A 22,189-nucleotide genomic window follows, 5' to 3' on the forward strand; every position below is an offset into this window, starting at 1 on the left:
TGGTTCCGGCCGGGATCGAACTGGCGACCTTCTGCGTGTAAAGCAGACGTGATAACCGCTACACCACGAAACCTGACGCTATTTATTTCTTTAAATTTTACTAAAACATATTTGACATCATTAATATATAATTTTTTTTAAAAGTACATTTAAATTTCAAGATTCTACCTTGCATAATATATTTCAAGATTAAAATCAGTATTTGTTGTCTTAGATTTTTTACTAAATTCACTTGATATTATAATAATAATTATTTTAAAGTATAAATATCTAAATTTTAGAACTTTATCTTGTGCAATATATCTCAAGATCAAAGTTATAGATGAAGCATTATAAAATAGATTGCTTAAAAAATTAATTGAAAATTTATAATATTGGTAATATTTAATAATAACACATACATTAACATATATTCAAAGCAAAAAATAAGAGAGAAAAGACAAATAATAAATAATACACCGTGTTCTATTTATAAATATAATAAACATGTTAATTATTTATACAAATTAATATATTGTTTACTTAGAAAAATATTAAAAGTCGACCTGCGTACAAAAAGTATTAAAATGTTTTACGTGCTATAAAATTTGTAATGCATTATTACAAATGCATAATATTTTATTTGTTAAATTACATATATATCGAACGTTATTTTTTAAATTGTATCTATTATATATTAATCAATTAACAATTTCAAGACTTACGTTTACGTCTTATGCAGTGTTTACTGTTATCTAAATAAAAGTATATAAATGATCATCTAGGTGAAATTTTGGCATCATCTTATCTTTATATAGATAATAAAAATATGTATTATCTATATCTGCATCTCTAAGATGAAAAAAAGTGCTATCTTTACTAAATTATCTAGACGAATGTTCAGATAATTTGGTTTTATAATTTATATTTTTTTTTATAACTGTGTTTACATAAGCGGTCTTAAAAATGATATTATCTGGAAATTATCTAGATGAATCGCCATATAATTTTATCTTTTATCTATAGATATATTTAAAATAAATTTATCTTTATGTTATCTAAGATGAATTTACATATTTTTATCTCATCTTTATCTAGCTAATTTTAAAATCATTGAAGAACAACACTGGTCTTATGTAATGCTAATGTGTCATTAACTGTGTTTACTTGAAACACACCGGCCCGATAGCGAAACCAAAGGCCTGCATAGGCAATCCATAGTCAACTGGGTAAAAGTCAACCAGAGGCAGTTGTTGTGGCTTCTTAGTACGAATCAGGAACACGGTCTTGGCCTTATCGTTTCGATTTTTGCAGCCGTCCTTGACGATCTGGGGTCTGATAAGATTGTACGAGAATTCATCCTCGTTGTCGCCGAGTAATCGCAGCGAAAAATCGTAACTGTGAGTCGGATCGTCATTATTGTACCAGGCGACGCTGTTAACGCACGTGTACGTAAAGTTTTGATAGGCCTCTTGACTGAGCAGACGAAGGACGTTCATTTGTACTACTCCGATCGTTTCGTACGTTATCTAAAAAAATTATTTCAATAAGCTATAGATCTTTCATAATTTTATTTTTCTATTTATTCATTTATGAAAACAATGTTCTGAGTCAACAACGCAAATAGTAAAATCTCTGGTCAAATATTAATATTTAATTGAATTTAATTGATACTTTATATTAGCAGAGAATTATTAGTATTAATATTATTTTTTTAAATGTCTTTTATAGATTTTATATTTATCTTTAATAATTATATAGAAGTATATTCAAGATGTGTATCATTTTTTTTATTTATAAAACTTCTCGTCCCAAAAACTTTAGAAAAAAAAGAACAATTAATCACGAACTCATAAATGAGAGAATTCCGTCAATCTTACTCTGAATCCTCCGCGTAAACGCGAGTACCAATCAGTTTTATTATTTTCCTTCTTCCATGGTATATTTGGCATGTGACTACTATGAATGTCGGGAAATACACAGGTCTCGCCCATATTCGAGATGTTGCAATAAACATAGACAGCATCATCAGGCATGCCCAGATTTGGATCGATCCAGTACCAACCTGTTTGTGACAAAATATAATAAAGTGTTTTTTAACTTTCAACAAATATTCAGCAATTGTTTTAGATTTTATAAAAAAAAATATTGTTATAATTAAATAATGAGGTATAAAAAATAGAGCTTTGCAGATAAAATAATGAAATCAATGTCTTAATTTTAATTTTTTACATCTTTATAAATAATATTATAATATAAATAAATATATATATAATATAAATCTCATGTGATATACTCTAAAAAATAAAATTTATAATAAAAATTTGATCTTCAGAATTTAATAAATTTAATAAGAAGAAGAAAAGAGATGGGTATCAATATAGCATCTGATTAAAAATTGGATAATAAGGAAAGATAATTTCTCTTACCGTCTTTAAAATGAGGATGTCCGTAAAACACATCTCTGCACGTTCTTACCGGATTATTTCTGCTACCAGTTGGTCTATATCGTCGATCTAATTCTTTACGTATGTTGGAAATAGATCTGTATATGTCTAAGTACCTTGCATCCAAATCTTCTTCTTCATTTCTAAATATAGATTCAAAATAATTGAAGAGTCATATAAAACATCTCTGGCGATTCTAGGATCTAAATCTGCGCTAATTAAAATTTTTTTGTCAAATCTAAATAATATACAATAGAATAAAATCACAATATATAATAAATGAGACTTTTGACAACGTTTGCGAATTTTAATCCTGGATTGAATCATACAAGATTCTTACATATCTTCTGAAGCATCGCGTTTTCTTTTAGCCGATTGATGTGGTGGTATCAATCCCTCGAAACTGAAGGGTTCCATCAGTGGAGCAGGCGGTCCTGGTGGACCCGGTGGACCTGGTGAACCTGAGCTACCTTGCATTCCGTCATTCCCTGCGTTTCCTTTGGCCCCGGGCGATCCTGGCGTTCCTGGCAAACCGGAAGGTCCTTGCTCCCCTTTGGAGCCGATTGAACCCGCAGGTCCGAGATTTCCTTTGGTTCCTTCTGGTCCGGCTGATCCCCGTTCGCCTTTTTCGCCCGCCTCTCCTTGCTCACCCTTGAGCCCAACGCGTCCTAGTTCTCCTCGATGTCCTTTAACACCTCTGCGACCTTTGTCACCTTTCGGACCACTCGGACCAGCTGGTCCGATCATCCCCGGGGCACCAAAGGCCCCCGACATTCCTGGAGAACCATTTTCCCCGGCTGCTCCTGGCAAACCTCTTTCTCCTGGAAAACCGGGCAGACCAGATGGTCCTTGGGCTCCGATTGATCCTTGAAGTCCCGACACTCCTAACGGGCCCGTATCTCCTTTATCTCCTGGTAATCCTGGGTTACCTTGTAGACCTGCTGGACCTTCCGGACCCTAGAATCGGCAGTAATTGAATGAATAATTGAAATTTAACGAAAATTTATCAAAATATATAAAGTAAACATAAGATTTATTAATATATAAGAAGGTTGATAAAAAATAGTTCTTCGAGTTGATTTTATATATTTTTCATTTTATGTTTTCTTAAGAAATTAATTCTATATTAAAGGATCCGCGTGGAAAATCAACTTTCTTATTACATTTTCTAACAAAATAATATCCGGAAAATTTTTTTAAAAATTTTATATAATTAAAAATTCACAAAATTAACAAAGTAATTAAATTTTGAATAAGATAGCATATGAATCTTAAATTTTCTGCAACGCGCAGTTCTAATTTTCCTCAATCAAGGGCATTTTTAGACTCGGCCTACGAGTTTAAAATTGAAGTTATTAATAAACTGATTTAACTAATTAATTCTCCGATTCTTTTGTCTTTGTATCGGCGATCAAATAAATATTTCTAATGTAGCGTGTCTATATAAAGTCTTTATATTTTATACATTTCAAGAGTTTTGTTTCTATTTTAACCAAGAATCTTATATTTTTTTAAATATTTATACATTTTTGAAGAATAAACTTCTCATTTTGTGTCCTAAATGATAAATTAAAATTCTGATACCGAATTTCCAAGAGGACCTGGTAATCCTTCCTTGCCAGGTGGTCCAGCTTCACCTGGTGCACCAGGATCGCCTACTCGTCCGTCTTCGCCGTCTTTTCCAGGCTCACCCTTCGCACCGATGAGACCAGGTTCTCCCGGTGGACCCGGAAAGCCAGGTAATCCAATATCACCTTTTGATCCTTCGAAGCCAATTAATCCTCGTAGTCCAGGAGATCCGACAGATCCTTCCTTACCCTCTTCTCCTTTCGCTCCCGGATAACCTCTTTCTCCCTTAAATGCATCAAACATGAGATGCAATAAAATATTTATATATACATTTAATTACAATTAAAAAATAATTTAATTTTTTAATACAAAATTATACTATATATATTATTTTGATCTATTTTATAAATAAAAATATATATAAATGTTTAAAAATATTGATTATATTAAATAGCTGTAGATTATAGTGTTATAGAATATAATAAATAATATTTTATCTCTTTGCTTATTACAATATATGTATTTCAAGAAGTTTGCATGCATACATAATCAAATAAATAATGATACAAAGCATTTTCACCAATTTTATGAATTCATACAATTTATCTTACCTGTTTGCCCTCTGCTCCTGGTTTTCCGGGAGGTCCTGGCGTTCCATTGTCTCCTTTTTCACCTTGTCGACCTTCTAAACCCGGTAATCCTTCTGCACCTTTGAAACCTTTCGGTCCTTTCGTACCTCGTTCTCCGGAAATACCTGGTGGCCCCATAGGACCAATCGCTCCAGGATCTCCAACTTCACCTTTTATACCTGGCGGACCCGGTAAACCTTGCAGTCCTATAGGCCCAGCTGGTCCTATTGCTCCGACTGGACCAACTTCGCCTTTTGGTCCTCGTTGCCCAATCTCACCTGGTGGTCCTTTCTCTCCAGGTGGACCAATTAAACCAGGTTCACCACGTGGTCCTTGTATCCCTTGCGAACCCATAGATCCCTATATGTTTAAAATTGCAAGATTAAAAGAGTTAATTAAAGTCGTTTAAAATTATTTTAGATAAACTAAGAGGAAAAATACTTTAGTTTTGTTGAAATTATTTTAGTTTTATGAATGTACAATATGTTGTATATCTTTAAAAATTGTTTAAACATAAAAAAACCTTTAACAAAAAAGAATGCAAATTATTATTCTTTTTGTTTTATAGAATAAAGTTTACTTTAGAAAATTTATAATTGCAAGAAAGAACTAATTTTTTTTATCATTTAAAATTATTTTAGATAAATTAAGAGGGAAAATAGTTTTGTTGAAATTATTTTAGTTTTATGAATGTACAATATGTTGTATATCTTTAAAACATTTTTTAAACATAAGAAAAATTTTTAACAAAAAAGAAATTATATTATTCTTTTTGTTTCATAGAATAAAGCTTACTTTGGAAAATTTATAATTGCAAGATTAAAAGAATTAATTATCATTTAAAATTATTTTAGATAAATTAAGAGAAAAAATAGTTTTGTTGAAATTATTTTAGTTTTATAAATGTACAATATGTTGTATATCTTTAAAACATTTTTTAAACATAAGAAAAACCTTTAACAAAAAAGAATACAGATTATATTATTCTTTCTGTTTTATAGAATAAAGCTTACTTTAGAAGAGATAGAATTTTAGCTAAAATTTTATGTTTCATACAAATATATGTATATAGAAAACATTTATATTAAAAAATAAGCTTTTTAATACTGCACGACATAAATCTGGTTTTGTCCGGATATATAGAAAGATATAATTATAGACTTTATTTCGTATTTTTTTTAAATATCAGATCGTATGAGATAAATCTTTTGTATAGATGATCGCAAATTTATATGGAATCATACAATTATAGATCTCGTTTTATCGTTTTTATCTTTTTATTCACTAAAGAATTACTCAAAGCCAAACTTTTATTACTTAATAACATTATAATAAATAAATGAGAACAATAAATATGAGAATAATGGCAACTAAAATGTTTTAAAAATTACTTACAACAGAGTTATGATTAACGTACATAGGTATGTGAAGATCAAGATTATTAGAGAGGAGGATACACATTAATGTAAAAGTTTATTTGTCCTCTTTAATCGATTAATTATATCTACCATTTCCCCCTGAGATCCTTTGAATCCTTTCTCACCAGGAGGACCTACGTTTCCCTTGTCACCATCCTCACCCGGAGATCCAACTGGTCCAGGTACACCAGGTAAGCCTCGTTGACCTGGTAAACCATCGCGACCTATAGGTCCTGGTAATCCAGGATCACCCTAGATTAACCATAAACATAAAAAATATTTATAATTATATATTTTCGATTATATTATATAAAATAGTTATATGTAATATTATCGTTTAGTACTATAGTAAATATATATGTATATATTTTGTATCTTTAAACATTTTTTTAAACATAAAAAAATCTTTAACACACAAAAAGAAATATAAATTATATTCTCTCTATTTTATAAACTAAAGCTTACTTTAGAAAATTTATAATTTCTGACAAAGAGATAGAATTTTATTTATAATTTTATATATTATGCAAAATATATGTAGAAAACACATATTAAAAAATTAAAATATACACTTGTACAAAATACATAATATTAAAATGCATATGTAACGTACATTAAAATTAAAAAAAAAGAATTCTATTTTAAACTCACTTAAAGTAAGCTTTACCTTTTCGCCTCTAAGTCCGATAAGTCCCCTCTTTCCTTTAGGTCCTTGTTTTCCTTCTGGGCCTGGCGCTCCATCTTTACCAGGGTCACCCTGAATACCCTTATCGCCAGACGGTCCCTGTGCTCCGACAGGTCCCATTTCTCCTTTCGAACCAGGCATTCCCTTGAAAATTTATAATAAAAAATTTAATGCGACAATTAAATATTATATTACATAATTTATTACAGCTTATATATAATATTGAGATATTAATTATAATTTAATTAAGAACTTTTGATAAATTTGCATCTCGTAAACGTCTTAATAGAACTAACTGGTAGACCGTTCAATCCTCTTTCGCCCGGAAATCCTGGTAATCCGCCAGGACCTGGCGAACCTTTAGTCCCTGTTAAGCCAGGCGGACCCGGCGGTCCTTCTTTTCCTTGTTCACCTGAAGAACCAATATCTCCCGGAACTCCCGGACTACCAGGCGCTCCAGATTCACCCGGTTGACCAGGTTCTCCAGTTGGTCCTTGAGGACCGATATTACCAGGGAATCCTGAAGGTCCCGCAAGACCGGATTCTCCAATTGGACCACGTTCACCGGGTGGTCCCGGTACACCATCTTTTCCGTCGAGACCTGGCGGACCAGGTGGTCCCACGAATCCACGTGGACCTTCAACACCGGGAGGACCGATCTCGCCTGGCACACCAGGAGATCCTGGCTGACCAGTATCGCCCTTTGGTCCTGGTAATCCTTCCGCGCCTCTCCTACCACGTGTTCCTCTGAAACCCTGTATAATATTGTACAAAATAACTAAAGTTACTTATACAGCGAATTTGATAATGTAAAATGATAATGTGAATAATTAAACTATCAATATCTTTATATTTTACATTAGTAAAATAATATTTTTAATCGTGCTCGCACGAGAAACTCTGATAAAACGTTTTACCCTAATAATAAATTACCCTTGGCCCTGCTTCACCACGTTCTCCTTGCATTCCACTGCTTCCCTGAGGAAAAAAAGAGAAAAGCAAATGTGATATTTTATTTAAAAACCATCAAAGGACTATACATATATATATATATAAACTTCATATTTAGGAATTTTTTAAAAATTACTCTTTCTCCTTTATCGCCACTAGGACCTTGCGGTCCTAATTGTCCTTTGTCTCCCTTTTCTCCGAGCTGTCCAGGATATCCAACATATCCTGATGGACCTATATTTCCCTTCTCTCCAAGCGGACCAGCAGAACCAGTTTCACCGCGAGGTCCCTCAAAGCCCTTCGGCCCTTCCAATCCTTCAAGGCCTGGAATTCCCTGCGGTCCCGTTGCTCCAGGCTCTCCTTTCGCACCAGTATCACCTTTCTCACCTTCTAATCCTCTCTCACCTTTCTCACCACGTTCACCAGGCGGACCACGCTGACCTTCATCGCCCTTCATGCCTCGTACACCCGGAAAGCCTACTGATCCTTGCGGTCCCAATGGACCTTGTTCGCCCTTCATTCCAGGAATTCCAGGATTGCCCGGAAGACCAGGAGGTCCGTCAGCACCCGAAAGACCAGGAATCCCAGGCTTTCCTTGTGGACCCTTTGGATAACCGAAAATAATTTTTTATGCAATAATAATTCACGCTTGATTGACGCTTTAATCAACTGATATCTGTCAAAAAATATTATTAAAGCGTTGATTTGTTAATTAAATTTCAAAGTAATAACATGTTATAAAAATTAAAATAGTAATTGTAAATAATATCTTATAATACTTTATCTTTGAATAATATTTTTTGACAAAAAACATCTGATAACTGTCAAAAATATTAACCAAGTTTAAAGTAGCTAATTTCTATCAAAAAATATTAATAAATGTATTCGTCAATAAAACCGCAAGACTCTGAGCAGCGGTATCGCCAAACACAGCCCACACGTCCGCCACGCTGCGCGCCTCGCGCGAGACTGATTCTCGAGACGTTGCGATTGCGAGATTGATCGTCAGTCTCGCGCGAAGCGCACAGCGTGGCGGGCGTGTAGGCTGCGTTTGGCGATACCGCTGCTCAGAGTCTTGCGGTCAGTTTCGCGCGAGACGTGCAGCGTAGTGGATGTGTATAGATGCACGAATCTATTCGTAGCATCGAGAGGCTGTCATCCACTAATCTCTATACATATAAATATTATAACGTATTTAAAACATTTGTTATTTTATTTTATTTTATTTTATTTTGGACAAACTGTCAAACTGCTATCCCCACCATGACAGTCTCTCGATGCTACGAATATAACGGACAACTCGAATCGAGACAGCCAATCATCATAGTGTAAAAGAAGCAACAATACTTCGAGACTTTCGAGAATCGACTGCCTTTTTTTAGAAAGGGATATTTTAATATACTAGAACAACACAAGCGCGCGCTACGCGCGCGCCATTTCTCGATTTTATATAAAAAAAAATGATATTTTTATATAAAATTTGACTAACATTTTTTGACAGAAATCAGATAATTAAATCGTTTATTTGCTAATTAAATTTTAAAATAAAAATGTTATAAAAATTAAGAATGTTATAAATAATATTACAAATAATATGTTTACTACTTAAAACTCAAATAATATATTTCATTGTTAGCATATAACTTTTATATATATAATATAATGTACTATCGAAGTATACAAGCAATAAATTTTTAATATTAAAAATCGATACTTTGTAGCAGCGGATCCTATATTGTGCAAACTTTTATTATGTATATCAAATAAAAGAATTTGCACGCTCGTATCTATTTGATATAAAAATAATCTGCAAACAACGTACTATTGAAAAAAAACAAGCGATAAATTATTGGCTCTTTATATTAAATAAATACGAGCATGCAAATTATTTTATATAATATACATAATATAAGTCCGCGCAGTATAGGGTTCGCGGCCACAAAGTTTCATCTTTAACTATTCTAAAAAAAGCATAGAATTCATCGCTGGTTTTTTAATAGTACATTTTATGCAAATTACTATTATATCAAACAGATTCGAGTGTACAAATTATTTCGTTTAATACACACAGTATAATTCTTCGTTATAGAATTTGCGCCGTATTTTATATATTTCAACAGTACATTATCTGCACAATATGATGGTACCATCAGCATACCAGCGTACAAACTTTTTGATCTAATATACGTAAAATGAATCCGCGCCGTATGTGGCCCGCGGTTTAAAAATTTTAATTTCCAATATTTTAAAACGAGCAAAAAATTATTCTTTTATATATTTTAACATTACATTGACTGCACATTATGATGGTACCATCAGTATACCAGCGTACAAACTTTTTGATCTAATATACGTAAAATGAATCCGCGCCGTATGGGATTCGCGGTTTAAAAATTTTAATTTTCAATTATTTAAAGCGAGCCAAAAATTATTTTTTCATATATTTTAACATTACATTGACTGCACATTATGATGGTACCATCAACATACCAGCGTACAAACATTTTGATCTAATATACGTAAAATGATTCCGCGCCGTATGGGATCCGCGGTTTAAAAATTTTAATTTTCAATTGTTTAAAGCGAGCCAAAAATTATTCTTTCATATATTTTAACATTACATTGACTGCACATTATGATGGTACCATCAGCATACCAGCGTACAAATTTTTTGATCTAATATACGTAAAATGAATCCGCGCCGTATGGGATCCGCGGTATAAAAATTTTAATTTTCAATTGTTTAAAGCGAGCCAAAAATTAATCTTGTATATATTTCAACTGTACATTATATGCACATTATGATGGTACCATCAGCATACCAGCGTACAAACTTTTTGATCTAATATACGTAAAATGAATCCGCGCCGTATGGGATCCGCGGTTTAAAAATTTTAATTTTCAATTGTTTAAAGCGAGCCAAAAATAATTCTTTCATATATTTTAAGATTACATTGACTGCACATTATGATGGTACCACCAGCATACCAGCGTACAAACTTTTTGATCTAATATACGTAAAATGAATCCGCGCCGTATGGGATCCGCGGTATAAAAATTTTAATTTTCAATTGTTTAAAGCGAGCCAAAAATTAATCTTGTATATATTTCAACTCTACATTATATGCACATTATGATGGTACCATCAGCATACCAGCGTACAAACTTTTTGATCTAATATACGTAAAATGAATCTGCGCCGTATGGGATCCGCGGTTTAAAAATTTTAATTTTCAATTGTTTAAAGCGAGCCAAAAATTAATCTTGTATATATTTTAACATTACATTGACTGCACATTATGATGGTACCATCAGCATACCAGCGTACAAATTTTTTGATCTAATATACGTAAAATGAATCCGCGCCGTATGGGATCCGCGGTATAAAAATTTTAATTTTCAATTGTTTAAAGCGAGCCAAAAATTAATCTTGTATATATTTCAACTGTACATTATATGCACATTATGATGGTACCATCAGCATACCAGCGTACAAACTTTTTGATCTAACATACGTAAAATGAATCCGCGCCGAATGGGATCCGCGGTTTAAAAATTTTAATTTTCAATTGTTTAAAGCGAGCCAAAAATTAATCTTGTATATATTTTAACATTACATTGACAGCACATTATGATGGCACCATCAGCATACCAGCGTACAAACTTTTTGATCTAATATACGTAAAATGAATCCGCGCCGTATGGGATCCGCGGTTTAAAAATTTTAATTTTCAATTGTTTAAAGCGAGCCAAAAATTAATCTTGTATATATTTCAACTGTACATTATATGCACATTATGATGGCACCATCAGCATACCAGCGTACAAACTTTTTGATCTACTATACGTAAAATGAATCCGCGCCATATGGGATCCGCGGTTTAAAAATTTTAATTTTCAATTGTTTAAAGCGAGCCAAAAATTATTCTTTCATATATTTTAACATTACATTGACTGCACATTATGATGGTACCATCAGCATACCAGCGTACAAACTTTTTGATCTAATATACGTAAAATGAATCCGCGCCGTATGGGATCCGCGGTATAAAAATTTTAATTTTCAATTGTTTAAAGCGAGCCAAAAATTAATCTTGTATATATTTCAACTGTACATTATATGCACATTATGATGGTACCATCAGCATACCAGCGTACAAACTTTTTGATCTAATATACGTAAAATGAATCCGCGCCGTATGGGATCCGCGGTATAAAAATTTTAATTTTCAATTGTTTAAAGCGAGCCAAAAATTAATCTTGTATATATTTCAACTCTACATTATATGCACATTATGATGGCACCATCAGCATACCAGCGTACAAACTCTTTGATCTACTATACGTAAAATGAATCCGCGCCATATGGGATCCGCGGTTTAAAAATTTTAATTTTCAATTGTTTAAAGCGAGCCAAAAATTATTCTTTCATATATTTTAACATTACATTGACTGCACATTATGATGGCACCATCAGCATACCAGCGTACAAACTTTTTGATCTAATATATGTAAAATGAATCCGCGCCGTATGGGATCCGCGGTTTAAAAATTTTAATTTTCAATTGTTTAAAGCGAGCCAAAAATTAATCTTGTATATATTTCAACTCTACATTATATGCACATTATGATGGCACCATCAGCATACCATCGTACAAACTTTTTGATCTACTATACGTAAAATGAATCCGCGCCATATGGGATCCGCGGTTTAAAAATTTTAATTTTCAATTGTTTAAAGCGAGCCAAAAATTATTCTTTCATATATTTTAACATTACATTGACTGCACATTATGATGGTACCACCAGCATACCAGCGTACAAACTTTTTGATCTAATATACGTAAAATGAATCCGCGCCGTATGGGATCCGCGGTTTAAAAATTTTAATTTTCAATTGTTTAAAGCGAGCCAAAAATTAATCTTGTATATATTTCAACTGTACATTATATGCACATTATGATGGCACCATCAGCATACCAGCGTACAAACTTTTTGATCTACTATACGTAAAATGAATCCGCGCCATATGGGATCCGCGGTTTAAAAATTTTAATTTTCAATTGTTTAAAGCGAGCCAAAAATTATTCTTTCATATATTTTAACATTACATTGACTGCACATTATGATGGTACCATCAGCATACCAGCGTACAAACTTTTTGATCTAATATACGTAAAATGAATCCGCGCCGTATGGGATCCGCGGTATAAAAATTTTAATTTTCAATTGTTTAAAGCGAGCCAAAAATTAATCTTGTATATATTTCAACTGTACATTATATGCACATTATGATGGCACCATCAGCATACCAGCGTACAAACTTTTTGATCTACTATACGTAAAATGAATCCGCGCCATATGGGATCCGCGGTTTAAAAATTTTAATTTTCAATTGTTTAAAGCGAGCCAAAAATAATTCTTTCATATATTTTAAGATTACATTGACTGCACATTATGATGGTACCACCAGCATACCAGCGTACAAACTTTTTGATCTAATATACGTAAAATGAATCCGCGCCGTATGGGATCCGCGGTATAAAAATTTTAATTTTCAATTGTTTAAAGCGAGCCAAAAATTAATCTTGTATATATTTCAACTGTACATTATATGCACATTATGATGGCACCATCAGCATACCAGCGTACAAACTTTTTGATCTACTATACGTAAAATGAATCCGCGCCATATGGGATCCGCGGTTTAAAAATTTTAATTTTCAATTGTTTAAAGCGAGCCAAAAACTAATCTTGTATATATTTCAACTGTACATTATATGCACATTATGATGGTACCATCAGCATACCAGCGTACAAACTTTTTGATCTACTATACGTAAAATGAATCCGCGCCATATGGGATCCGCGGTTTAAAAATTTTAATTTTCAATTGTTTAAAGCGAGCCAAAAATTATTCTTTCATATATTTTAACATTACATTGACTGCACATTATGATGGTACCATCAGCATACCAGCGTACAAACTTTTTGATCTAATATACGTAAAATGAATCCGCGCCGTATGGGATCCGCGGTATAAAAATTTTAATTTTCAATTGTTTAAAGCGAGCCAAAAATTAATCTTGTATATATTTCAACTGTACATTATATGCACATTATGATGGTACCATCAGCATACCAGCGTACAAACTTTTTGATCTACTATACGTAAAATGAATCCGCGCCATATGGGATCCGCGGTTTAAAAATTTTAATTTTCAATTGTTTAAAGCGAGCCAAAAATTATTCTTTCATATATTTTAACATTACATTGACTGCACATTATGATGGCACCATCAGCATATCAGCGTACAAACTTTTTGATCTAATATACGTAAAATGAATCCGCGCCGTATGGGATCCGCGGTTTAAAAATTTTAATTTTCAATTGTTTAAAGCGAGCCAAAAATTAATCTTGTATATATTTCAACTCTACATTATATGCACATTATGATGGCACCATCAGCATACCAGCGTACAAACTTTTTGATCTACTATACGTAAAATGAATCCGCGCCATATGGGATCCGCGGTTTAAAAATTTTAATTTTCAATTGTTTAAAGCGAGCCAAAAATAATTCTTTCATATATTTTAAGATTACATTGACTGCACATTATGATGGTACCACCAGCATACCAGCGTACAAACTTTTTGATCTAATATACGTAAAATGAATCCGCGCCGTATGGGATCCGCGGTATAAAAATTTTAATTTTCAATTGTTTAAAGCGAGCCAAAAATTAATCTTGTATATATTTCAACTGTACATTATATGCACATTATGATGGCACCATCAGCATACCAGCGTACAAACTTTTTGATCTACTATACGTAAAATGAATCCGCGCCATATGGGATCCGCGGTTTAAAAATTTTAATTTTCAATTGTTTAAAGCGAGCCAAAGATTAATCTTGTATATATTTCAACTGTACATTATATGCACATTATGATGGTACCATCAGCATACCAGCGTACAAACTTTTTGATCTAATATACGTAAAATGAATCTGCGCCGTATGGGATCCGCGGTTTAAAAATTTTAATTTTCAATTGTTTAAAGCGAGCCAAAAATTAATCTTGTATATATTTCAACTGTACATTATATGCACATTATGATGGTACCATCAGCATACCAGCGTACAAACTTTTTGATCTAATATACGTAAAATGAATCCGCGCCGTATGGGATCCGCGGTATAAAAATTTTAATTTTCAATTGTTTAAAGCGAGCCAAAAATTAATCTTGTATATATTTCAACTCTACATTATATGCACATTATGATGGCACCATCAGCATACCAGCGTACAAACTTTTTGATCTACTATACGTAAAATGAATCCGCGCCATATGGGATCCGCGGTTTAAAAATTTTAATTTTCAATTGTTTAAAGCGAGCCAAAAATTATTCTTTCATATATTTTAACATTACATTGACTGCACATTATGATGGTACCATCAGCATACCAGCGTACAAACTTTTTGATCTAATATACGTAAAATGAATCCGCGCCGTATGGGATCCGCGGTATAAAAATTTTAATTTTCAATTGTTTAAAGCGAGCCAAAAATTAATCTTGTATATATTTCAACTGTACATTATATGCACATTATGATGGTACCATCAGCATACCAGCGTACAAACTTTTTGATCTAATATACGTAAAATGAATCCGCGCCGTATGGGATCCGCGGTTTAAAAATTTTAATTTTCAATTGTTTAAAGCGAGCCAAAAATTATTCTTTCATATATTTTAACATTACATTGACTGCACATTATGATGGTACCATCAGCATACCAGCGTACAAACTTTTTGGTCTAATATACGTAAAATGAATCCGCGCCGTATGGGATCCGCGGTTTAAAAATTTTTATTTTCAATAGTTTAAAGCGAGCCAAAAATTATTCTTTTATATATTTTAACATTACATTGACTGCACATTATGATGGTACCACCAGCATACCAGCGTACAAACTTTTTGATCTAATATACGTAAAATGAATCCGCGCCGTATGGGATCCGCGGTTTAAAAATTTTAATTTTCAATTGTTTAAAGCGAGCCAAAAATTAATCTTGTATATATTTTAACATTACATTGACTGCACATTATGATGGTACCATCAGCATACCAGCGTACAAATTTTTTGATCTAATATACGTAAAATGAATCCGCGCCGTATGGGATCCGCGGTATAAAAATTTTAATTTTAATTGTTTAAAGCGAGCCAAAAATTAATCTTGTATATATTTCAACTGTACATTATATGCACATTATGATGGTACCATCAGCATACCAGCGTACAAACTTTTTGATCTAATATACGTAAAATGAATCCGCGCCGTATGGGATCCGCGGTTTAAAAATTTTAATTTTCAATTGTTTAAAGCGAGCCAAAAATAATTCTTTCATATATTTTAACATTACATTGACTGCACATTATGATGGTACCATCAGCATACCAGCGTACAAACTTTTTGGTATTATACACGTAATATAATTGTGCGCCGTATGGTGTCCGCGGTTTAAAAATTTTAATTTTCAATTGTTTAAAGCTAGCCAAAAATTATTCTTTCATATATTTTAACAGTACATTGACTGCACATTATGATGATATCATCAGCATACCAGCGTACAAACTTTTTGGTATTATACACGTAATATAATTGTGCGCCGTATGGGATCCGCGGTTTAAAAATTTTAATTTTTAATATTTTAAAACAAACCAAAAATTTATTTTTCATATATTTTATCACTACATTGTCTTCATATTATGATGGTACCATCAGCATACCAGCCTACCAACTTTTTGATCGAATATACGTAAAATGAATCCGCGCGGTATGGGATCCGCTGTTTAAAAATTTTAATTTTCAATTGTTTAAAGCGAGCCAAAAATTATTCTTTCATATATGTTAACAGTACATTGACTGCACATTATGATGGTACCATCAGCATACCAGCGTACAAACTTTTTGATCTAACATACGTAAAATGAATCCGCGCCGAATGGGATCCGCGGTTTAAAAATTTTAATTTTCAATTGTTTAAAGCGAGCCAAAAATTAATCTTGTATATATTTTAACATTACATTGACAGCACATTATGATGGCACCATCAGCATACCAGCGTACAAACTTTTTGATCTAATATACGTAAAATGAATCCGCGCCGTATGGGATCCGCGGTTTAAAAATTTTAATTTTCAATTGTTTAAAGCGAGCCAAAAATTAATCTTGTATATATTTCAACTCTACATTATATGCACATTATGATGGCACCATCAGCATACCAGCGTACAAACTTTTTGATCTACTATACGTAAAATGAATCCGCGCCATATGGGATCCGCGGTTTAAAAATTTTAATTTTCAATTGTTTAAAGCGAGCCAAAAATTATTCTTTCATATATTTTAACATTACATTGACTGCACATTATGATGGTACCATCAGCATACCAGCGTACAAACTTTTTGATCTAATATACGTAAAATGAATCCGCGCCGTATGGGATCCGCGGTATAAAAATTTTAATTTTCAATTGTTTAAAGCGAGCCAAAAATTAATCTTGTATATATTTCAACTCTACATTATATGCACATTATGATGGCACCATCAGCATACCAGCGTACAAACTTTTTGATCTACTATACGTAAAATGAATCCGCGCCATATGGGATCCGCGGTTTAAAAATTTTAATTTTCAATTGTTTAAAGCGAGCCAAAAATTATTCTTTCATATATTTTAACATTACATTGACTGCACATTATGATGGTACCACCAGCATACCAGCGTACAAACTTTTTGATCTACTATACGTAAAATGAATCCGCGTCGTATGGGATCCGCGGTTTAAAAATTTTAATTTTCAATTGTTTAAAGCGAGCCAAAAATTATTCTTTCATATATTTTAACATTACATTGACTGCACATTATGATGGTACCATCAGCATACCAGCGTACAAACATTTTGATCTAATATACGTAAAATGAATCCGCGCCATATGGGATCCGCGTCTTAAAAATTTTAATTTTTAATTGTTTAAAGCGAGCCAAAAATTATTCTTTCATATATTTTAACAGTACATTGACTGCTCATTATGATGGTACCATCAGCATACCAGCGTACAAACTTTTTGGTATTATACACGTAATATAATTGTGCGCCGTATGGTGTCCGCGGTTTAAAAATTTTAATTTTCAATTGTTTAAAGCGAGCCAAAAATTATTCTTTCATATATTTTAACAGTACATTGACTGCACATTATGATGGTATCATCAGCATACCAGCGTACAAACTTTTTGGTATTATACACGTAATATAATTGTGCGCCGTATGGGATCCGCGGTTTAAAAATTTTAATTTTTAATATTTTAAAACAAACCAAAAATTTATTTTTCATATATTTTATCACTACATTGTCTTCATATTATGATGGTACCATCAGCATACCAGCCTACCAACTTTTTGATCGAATATACGTAAAATGAATCCGCGCCGTATGGGATCCGCGGTTTAAAAATTTTAATTTTCAATTGTTTAAAGCGAGCCAAAAATTAATCTTGTATATATTTTAATATTACATTGACTGCACATTATGATGGTACCATCAGCATACCAGCGTACAAATTTTTTGATCTAATATACGTAAAATGAATCCGCGCCGTATGGGATCCGCGGTATAAAAATTTTAATTTTCAATTGTTTAAAGCGAGCCAAAAATTAATCTTGTATATATTTCAACTGTACATTATATGCACATTATGATGGTACCATCAGCATACCAGCGTACAAACTTTTTGATCTAACATACGTAAAATGAATCCGCGCCGAATGGGATCCGCGGTTTAAAAATTTTAATTTTCAATTGTTTAAAGCGAGCCAAAAATTAATCTTGTATATATTTTAACATTACATTGACAGCACATTATGATGGCACCATCAGCATACCAGCGTACAAACTTTTTGATCTAATATACGTAAAATGAATCCACGCCGTATGGGATCCGCGGTTAAAAAATTTTATTTTTCAATTGTTTAAAGCGAGCCAAAAATTAATCTTGTATATATTTCAACTGTACATTATATGCACATTATGATGGTACCATCAGCATACCAGCGTACAAACTTTTTGATCTAATATACGTAAAATGAATCCGCGCCGTATGGGATCCGCGGTTTAAAAATTTTAATTTTCAATTGTTTAAAGCGAGCCAAAAATAATTCTTTCATATATTTTAAGATTACATTGACTGCACATTATGATGGTACCACCAGCATACCAGCGTACAAACTTTTTGATCTAATATACGTAAAATGAATCCGCGCCGTATGGGATCCGCGGTATAAAAATTTTAATTTTCAATTGTTTAAAGCGAGCCAAAAATTAATCTTGTATATATTTTAACATTACATTGACAGCACATTATGATGGCACCATCAGCATACCAGCGTACAAACTTTTTGATCTAATATACGTAAAATGAATCCGCGCCATATGGGATCCGCGGTTTAAAAATTTTAATTTTCAATTGTTTAAAGCGAGCCAAAAATTATTCTTTCATATATTTTAACATTACATTGACTGCACATTATGATGGTACCATCAGCATACCAGCGTACAAACTTTTTGATCTAATATACGTAAAATGAATCCGCGCCGTATGGGATCCGCGGTATAAAAATTTTAATTTTCAATTGTTTAAAGCGAGCCAAAAATTAATCTTGTATATATTTCAACTCTACATTATATGCACATTATGATGGCACCATCAGCATACCAGCGTACAAACTTTTTGATCTACTATACGTAAAATGAATCCGCGCCATATGGGATCCGCGGTTTAAAAATTTTAATTTTCAATTGTTTAAAGCGAGCCAAAAATAATTCTTTCATATATTTTAAGATTACATTGACTGCACATTATGATGGTACCACCAGCATATCAGCGTACAAACTTTTTGATCTAATATACGTAAAATGAATCCGCGCCGTATGGGATCCGCGGTATAAAAATTTTAATTTTCAATTGTTTAAAGCGAGCCAAAAATTAATCTTGTATATATTTCAACTCTACATTATATGCACATTATGATGGCACCATCAGCATACCAGCGTACAAACTTTTTGATCTACTATACGTAAAATGAATCCGCGCCATATGGGATCCGCGGTTTAAAAATTTTAATTTTCAATTGTTTAAAGCGAGCCAAAAATTATTCTTTCATATATTTTAACATTACATTGACTGCACATTATGATGGTACCACCAGCATACCAGCGTACAAACTTTTTGATCTACTATACGTAAAATGAATCCGCGTCGTATGGGATCCGCGGTTTAAAAATTTTAATTTTCAATTGTTTAAAGCGAGCCAAAAATTATTCTTTCATATATTTTAACATTACATTGACTGCACATTATGATGGCACCATCAGCATACCAGCGTACAAACTTTTTGATCTAATATACGTAAAATGAATCCACGCCGTATGGGATCCGCGGTTAAAAAATTTTATTTTTCAATTGTTTAAAGCGAGCCAAAAATTAATCTTGTATATATTTCAACTGTACATTATATGCACATTATGATGGTACCATCAGCATACCAGCGTACAAACTTTTTGATCTAATATACGTAAAATGAATCCGCGCCGTATGGGATCCGCGGTTTAAAAATTTTAATTTTCAATTGTTTAAAGCGAGCCAAAAATAATTCTTTCATATATTTTAAGATTACATTGACTGCACATTATGATGGTACCACCAGCATACCAGCGTACAAACTTTTTGATCTAATATACGTAAAATGAATCCGCGCCGTATGGGATCCGCGGTATAAAAATTTTAATTTTCAATTGTTTAAAGCGAGCCAAAAATTAATCTTGTATATATTTTAACATTACATTGACAGCACATTATGATGGCACCATCAGCATACCAGCGTACAAACTTTTTGATCTAATATACGTAAAATGAATCCGCGCCGTATGGGATCCGCGGTTTAAAAATTTTAATTTTCAATTGTTTAAAGCGAGCCAAAAATTAATCTTGTATATATTTCAACTCTACATTATATGCACATTATGATGGCACCATCAGCATACCAGCGTACAAACTTTTTGATCTACTATACGTAAAATGAATCCGCGCCATATGGGATCCGCGGTTTAAAAATTTTAATTTTCAATTGTTTAAAGCGAGCCAAAAATTATTCTTTCATATATTTTAACATTACATTGACTGCACATTATGATGGTACCATCAGCATACCAGCGTACAAACTTTTTGATCTAATATACGTAAAATGAATCCGCGCCGTATGGGATCCGCGGTATAAAAATTTTAATTTTCAATTGTTTAAAGCGAGCCAAAAATTAATCTTGTATATATTTCAACTCTACATTATATGCACATTATGATGGCACCATCAGCATACCAGCGTACAAACTTTTTGATCTACTATACGTAAAATGAATCCGCGCCATATGGGATCCGCGGTTTAAAAATTTTAATTTTCAATTGTTTAAAGCGAGCCAAAAATAATTCTTTCATATATTTTAAGATTACATTGACTGCACATTATGATGGTACCACCAGCATACCAGCGTACAAACTTTTTGATCTACTATACGTAAAATGAATCCGCGTCGTATGGGATCCGCGGTTTAAAAATTTTAATTTTCAATTGTTTAAAGCGAGCCAAAAATTATTCTTTCATATATTTTAACATTACATTGACTGCACATTATGATGGTACCATCAGCATACCAGCGTACAAACATTTTGATCTAATATACGTAAAATGAATCCGCGCCATATGGGATCCGCGTCTTAAAAATTTTAATTTTTAATTGTTTAAAGCGAGCCAAAAATTATTCTTTCATATATTTTAACAGTACATTGACTGCTCATTATGATGGTACCATCAGCATACCAGCGTACAAACTTTTTGGTATTATACACGTAATATAATTGTGCGCCGTATGGTGTCCGCGGTTTAAAAATTTTAATTTTCAATTGTTTAAAGCGAGCCAAAAATTATTCTTTCATATATTTTAACAGTACATTGACTGCACATTATGATGGTATCATCAGCATACCAGCGTACAAACTTTTTGGTATTATACACGTAATATAATTGTGCGCCGTATGGGATCCGCGGTTTAAAAATTTTAATTTTTAATATTTTAAAACAAACCAAAAATTTATTTTTCATATATTTTATCACTACATTGTCTTCATATTATGATGGTACCATCAGCATACCAGCCTACCAACTTTTTGATCGAATATACGTAAAATGAATCCGCGCCGTATGGGATCCGCGGTTTAAAAATTTTAATTTTCAATTGTTTAAAGCGAGCCAAAAATTAATCTTGTATATATTTCAACTGTACATTATATGCACATTATGATGGCACCATCAGCATACCAGCGTACAAACTTTTTGATCTACTATACGTAAAATGAATCCGCGCCATATGGGATCCGCGGTTTAAAAA

The 22,189-nt window shown here is 32.6% G+C and overlaps 1 protein-coding gene and 1 non-coding gene across 2 annotated transcripts in view; both read right to left on the bottom strand.

Moving 5' to 3' along the window:
• Trnav-uac (transfer RNA valine (anticodon UAC)) lies at positions 1 to 73 on the bottom strand. The gene has a single exon. It is a non-coding gene; the product is annotated as a tRNA-Val (tRNA).
• A 692-nt stretch (positions 74 to 765) lies between these two features.
• LOC145935136 (uncharacterized) overlaps positions 766 to 22,189 on the bottom strand; it is a 40,646-nt gene continuing 19,222 nt past the window's right edge. The window contains exons 8-18 of the mRNA XM_083036244.1: positions 7,815 to 8,282; positions 7,661 to 7,705; positions 7,024 to 7,482; positions 6,710 to 6,871; positions 6,133 to 6,294; positions 4,607 to 4,984; positions 4,011 to 4,280; positions 2,767 to 3,383; positions 2,409 to 2,569; positions 1,860 to 2,044; positions 766 to 1,508 (exon numbers count right to left, since the gene is read on the bottom strand). Coding sequence (XP_082892370.1) covers positions 1,143 to 1,508; positions 1,860 to 2,044; positions 2,409 to 2,569; positions 2,767 to 3,383; positions 4,011 to 4,280; positions 4,607 to 4,984; positions 6,133 to 6,294; positions 6,710 to 6,871; positions 7,024 to 7,482; positions 7,661 to 7,705; positions 7,815 to 8,282 — 3,273 coding nt within the window. The 3' untranslated portion in view covers positions 766 to 1,142. The remainder of the gene's footprint in view (positions 1,509 to 1,859; positions 2,045 to 2,408; positions 2,570 to 2,766; positions 3,384 to 4,010; positions 4,281 to 4,606; positions 4,985 to 6,132; positions 6,295 to 6,709; positions 6,872 to 7,023; positions 7,483 to 7,660; positions 7,706 to 7,814; positions 8,283 to 22,189) is intronic.

This window comes from Prenolepis imparis, unplaced genomic scaffold (genome assembly GCF_030444845.1).
Source record: "Prenolepis imparis isolate NDT839.2.m4 unplaced genomic scaffold, iyPreImpa1.0 SCAF_4, whole genome shotgun sequence".
NCBI lineage: Eukaryota > Metazoa > Arthropoda > Insecta > Hymenoptera > Formicidae > Prenolepis > Prenolepis imparis.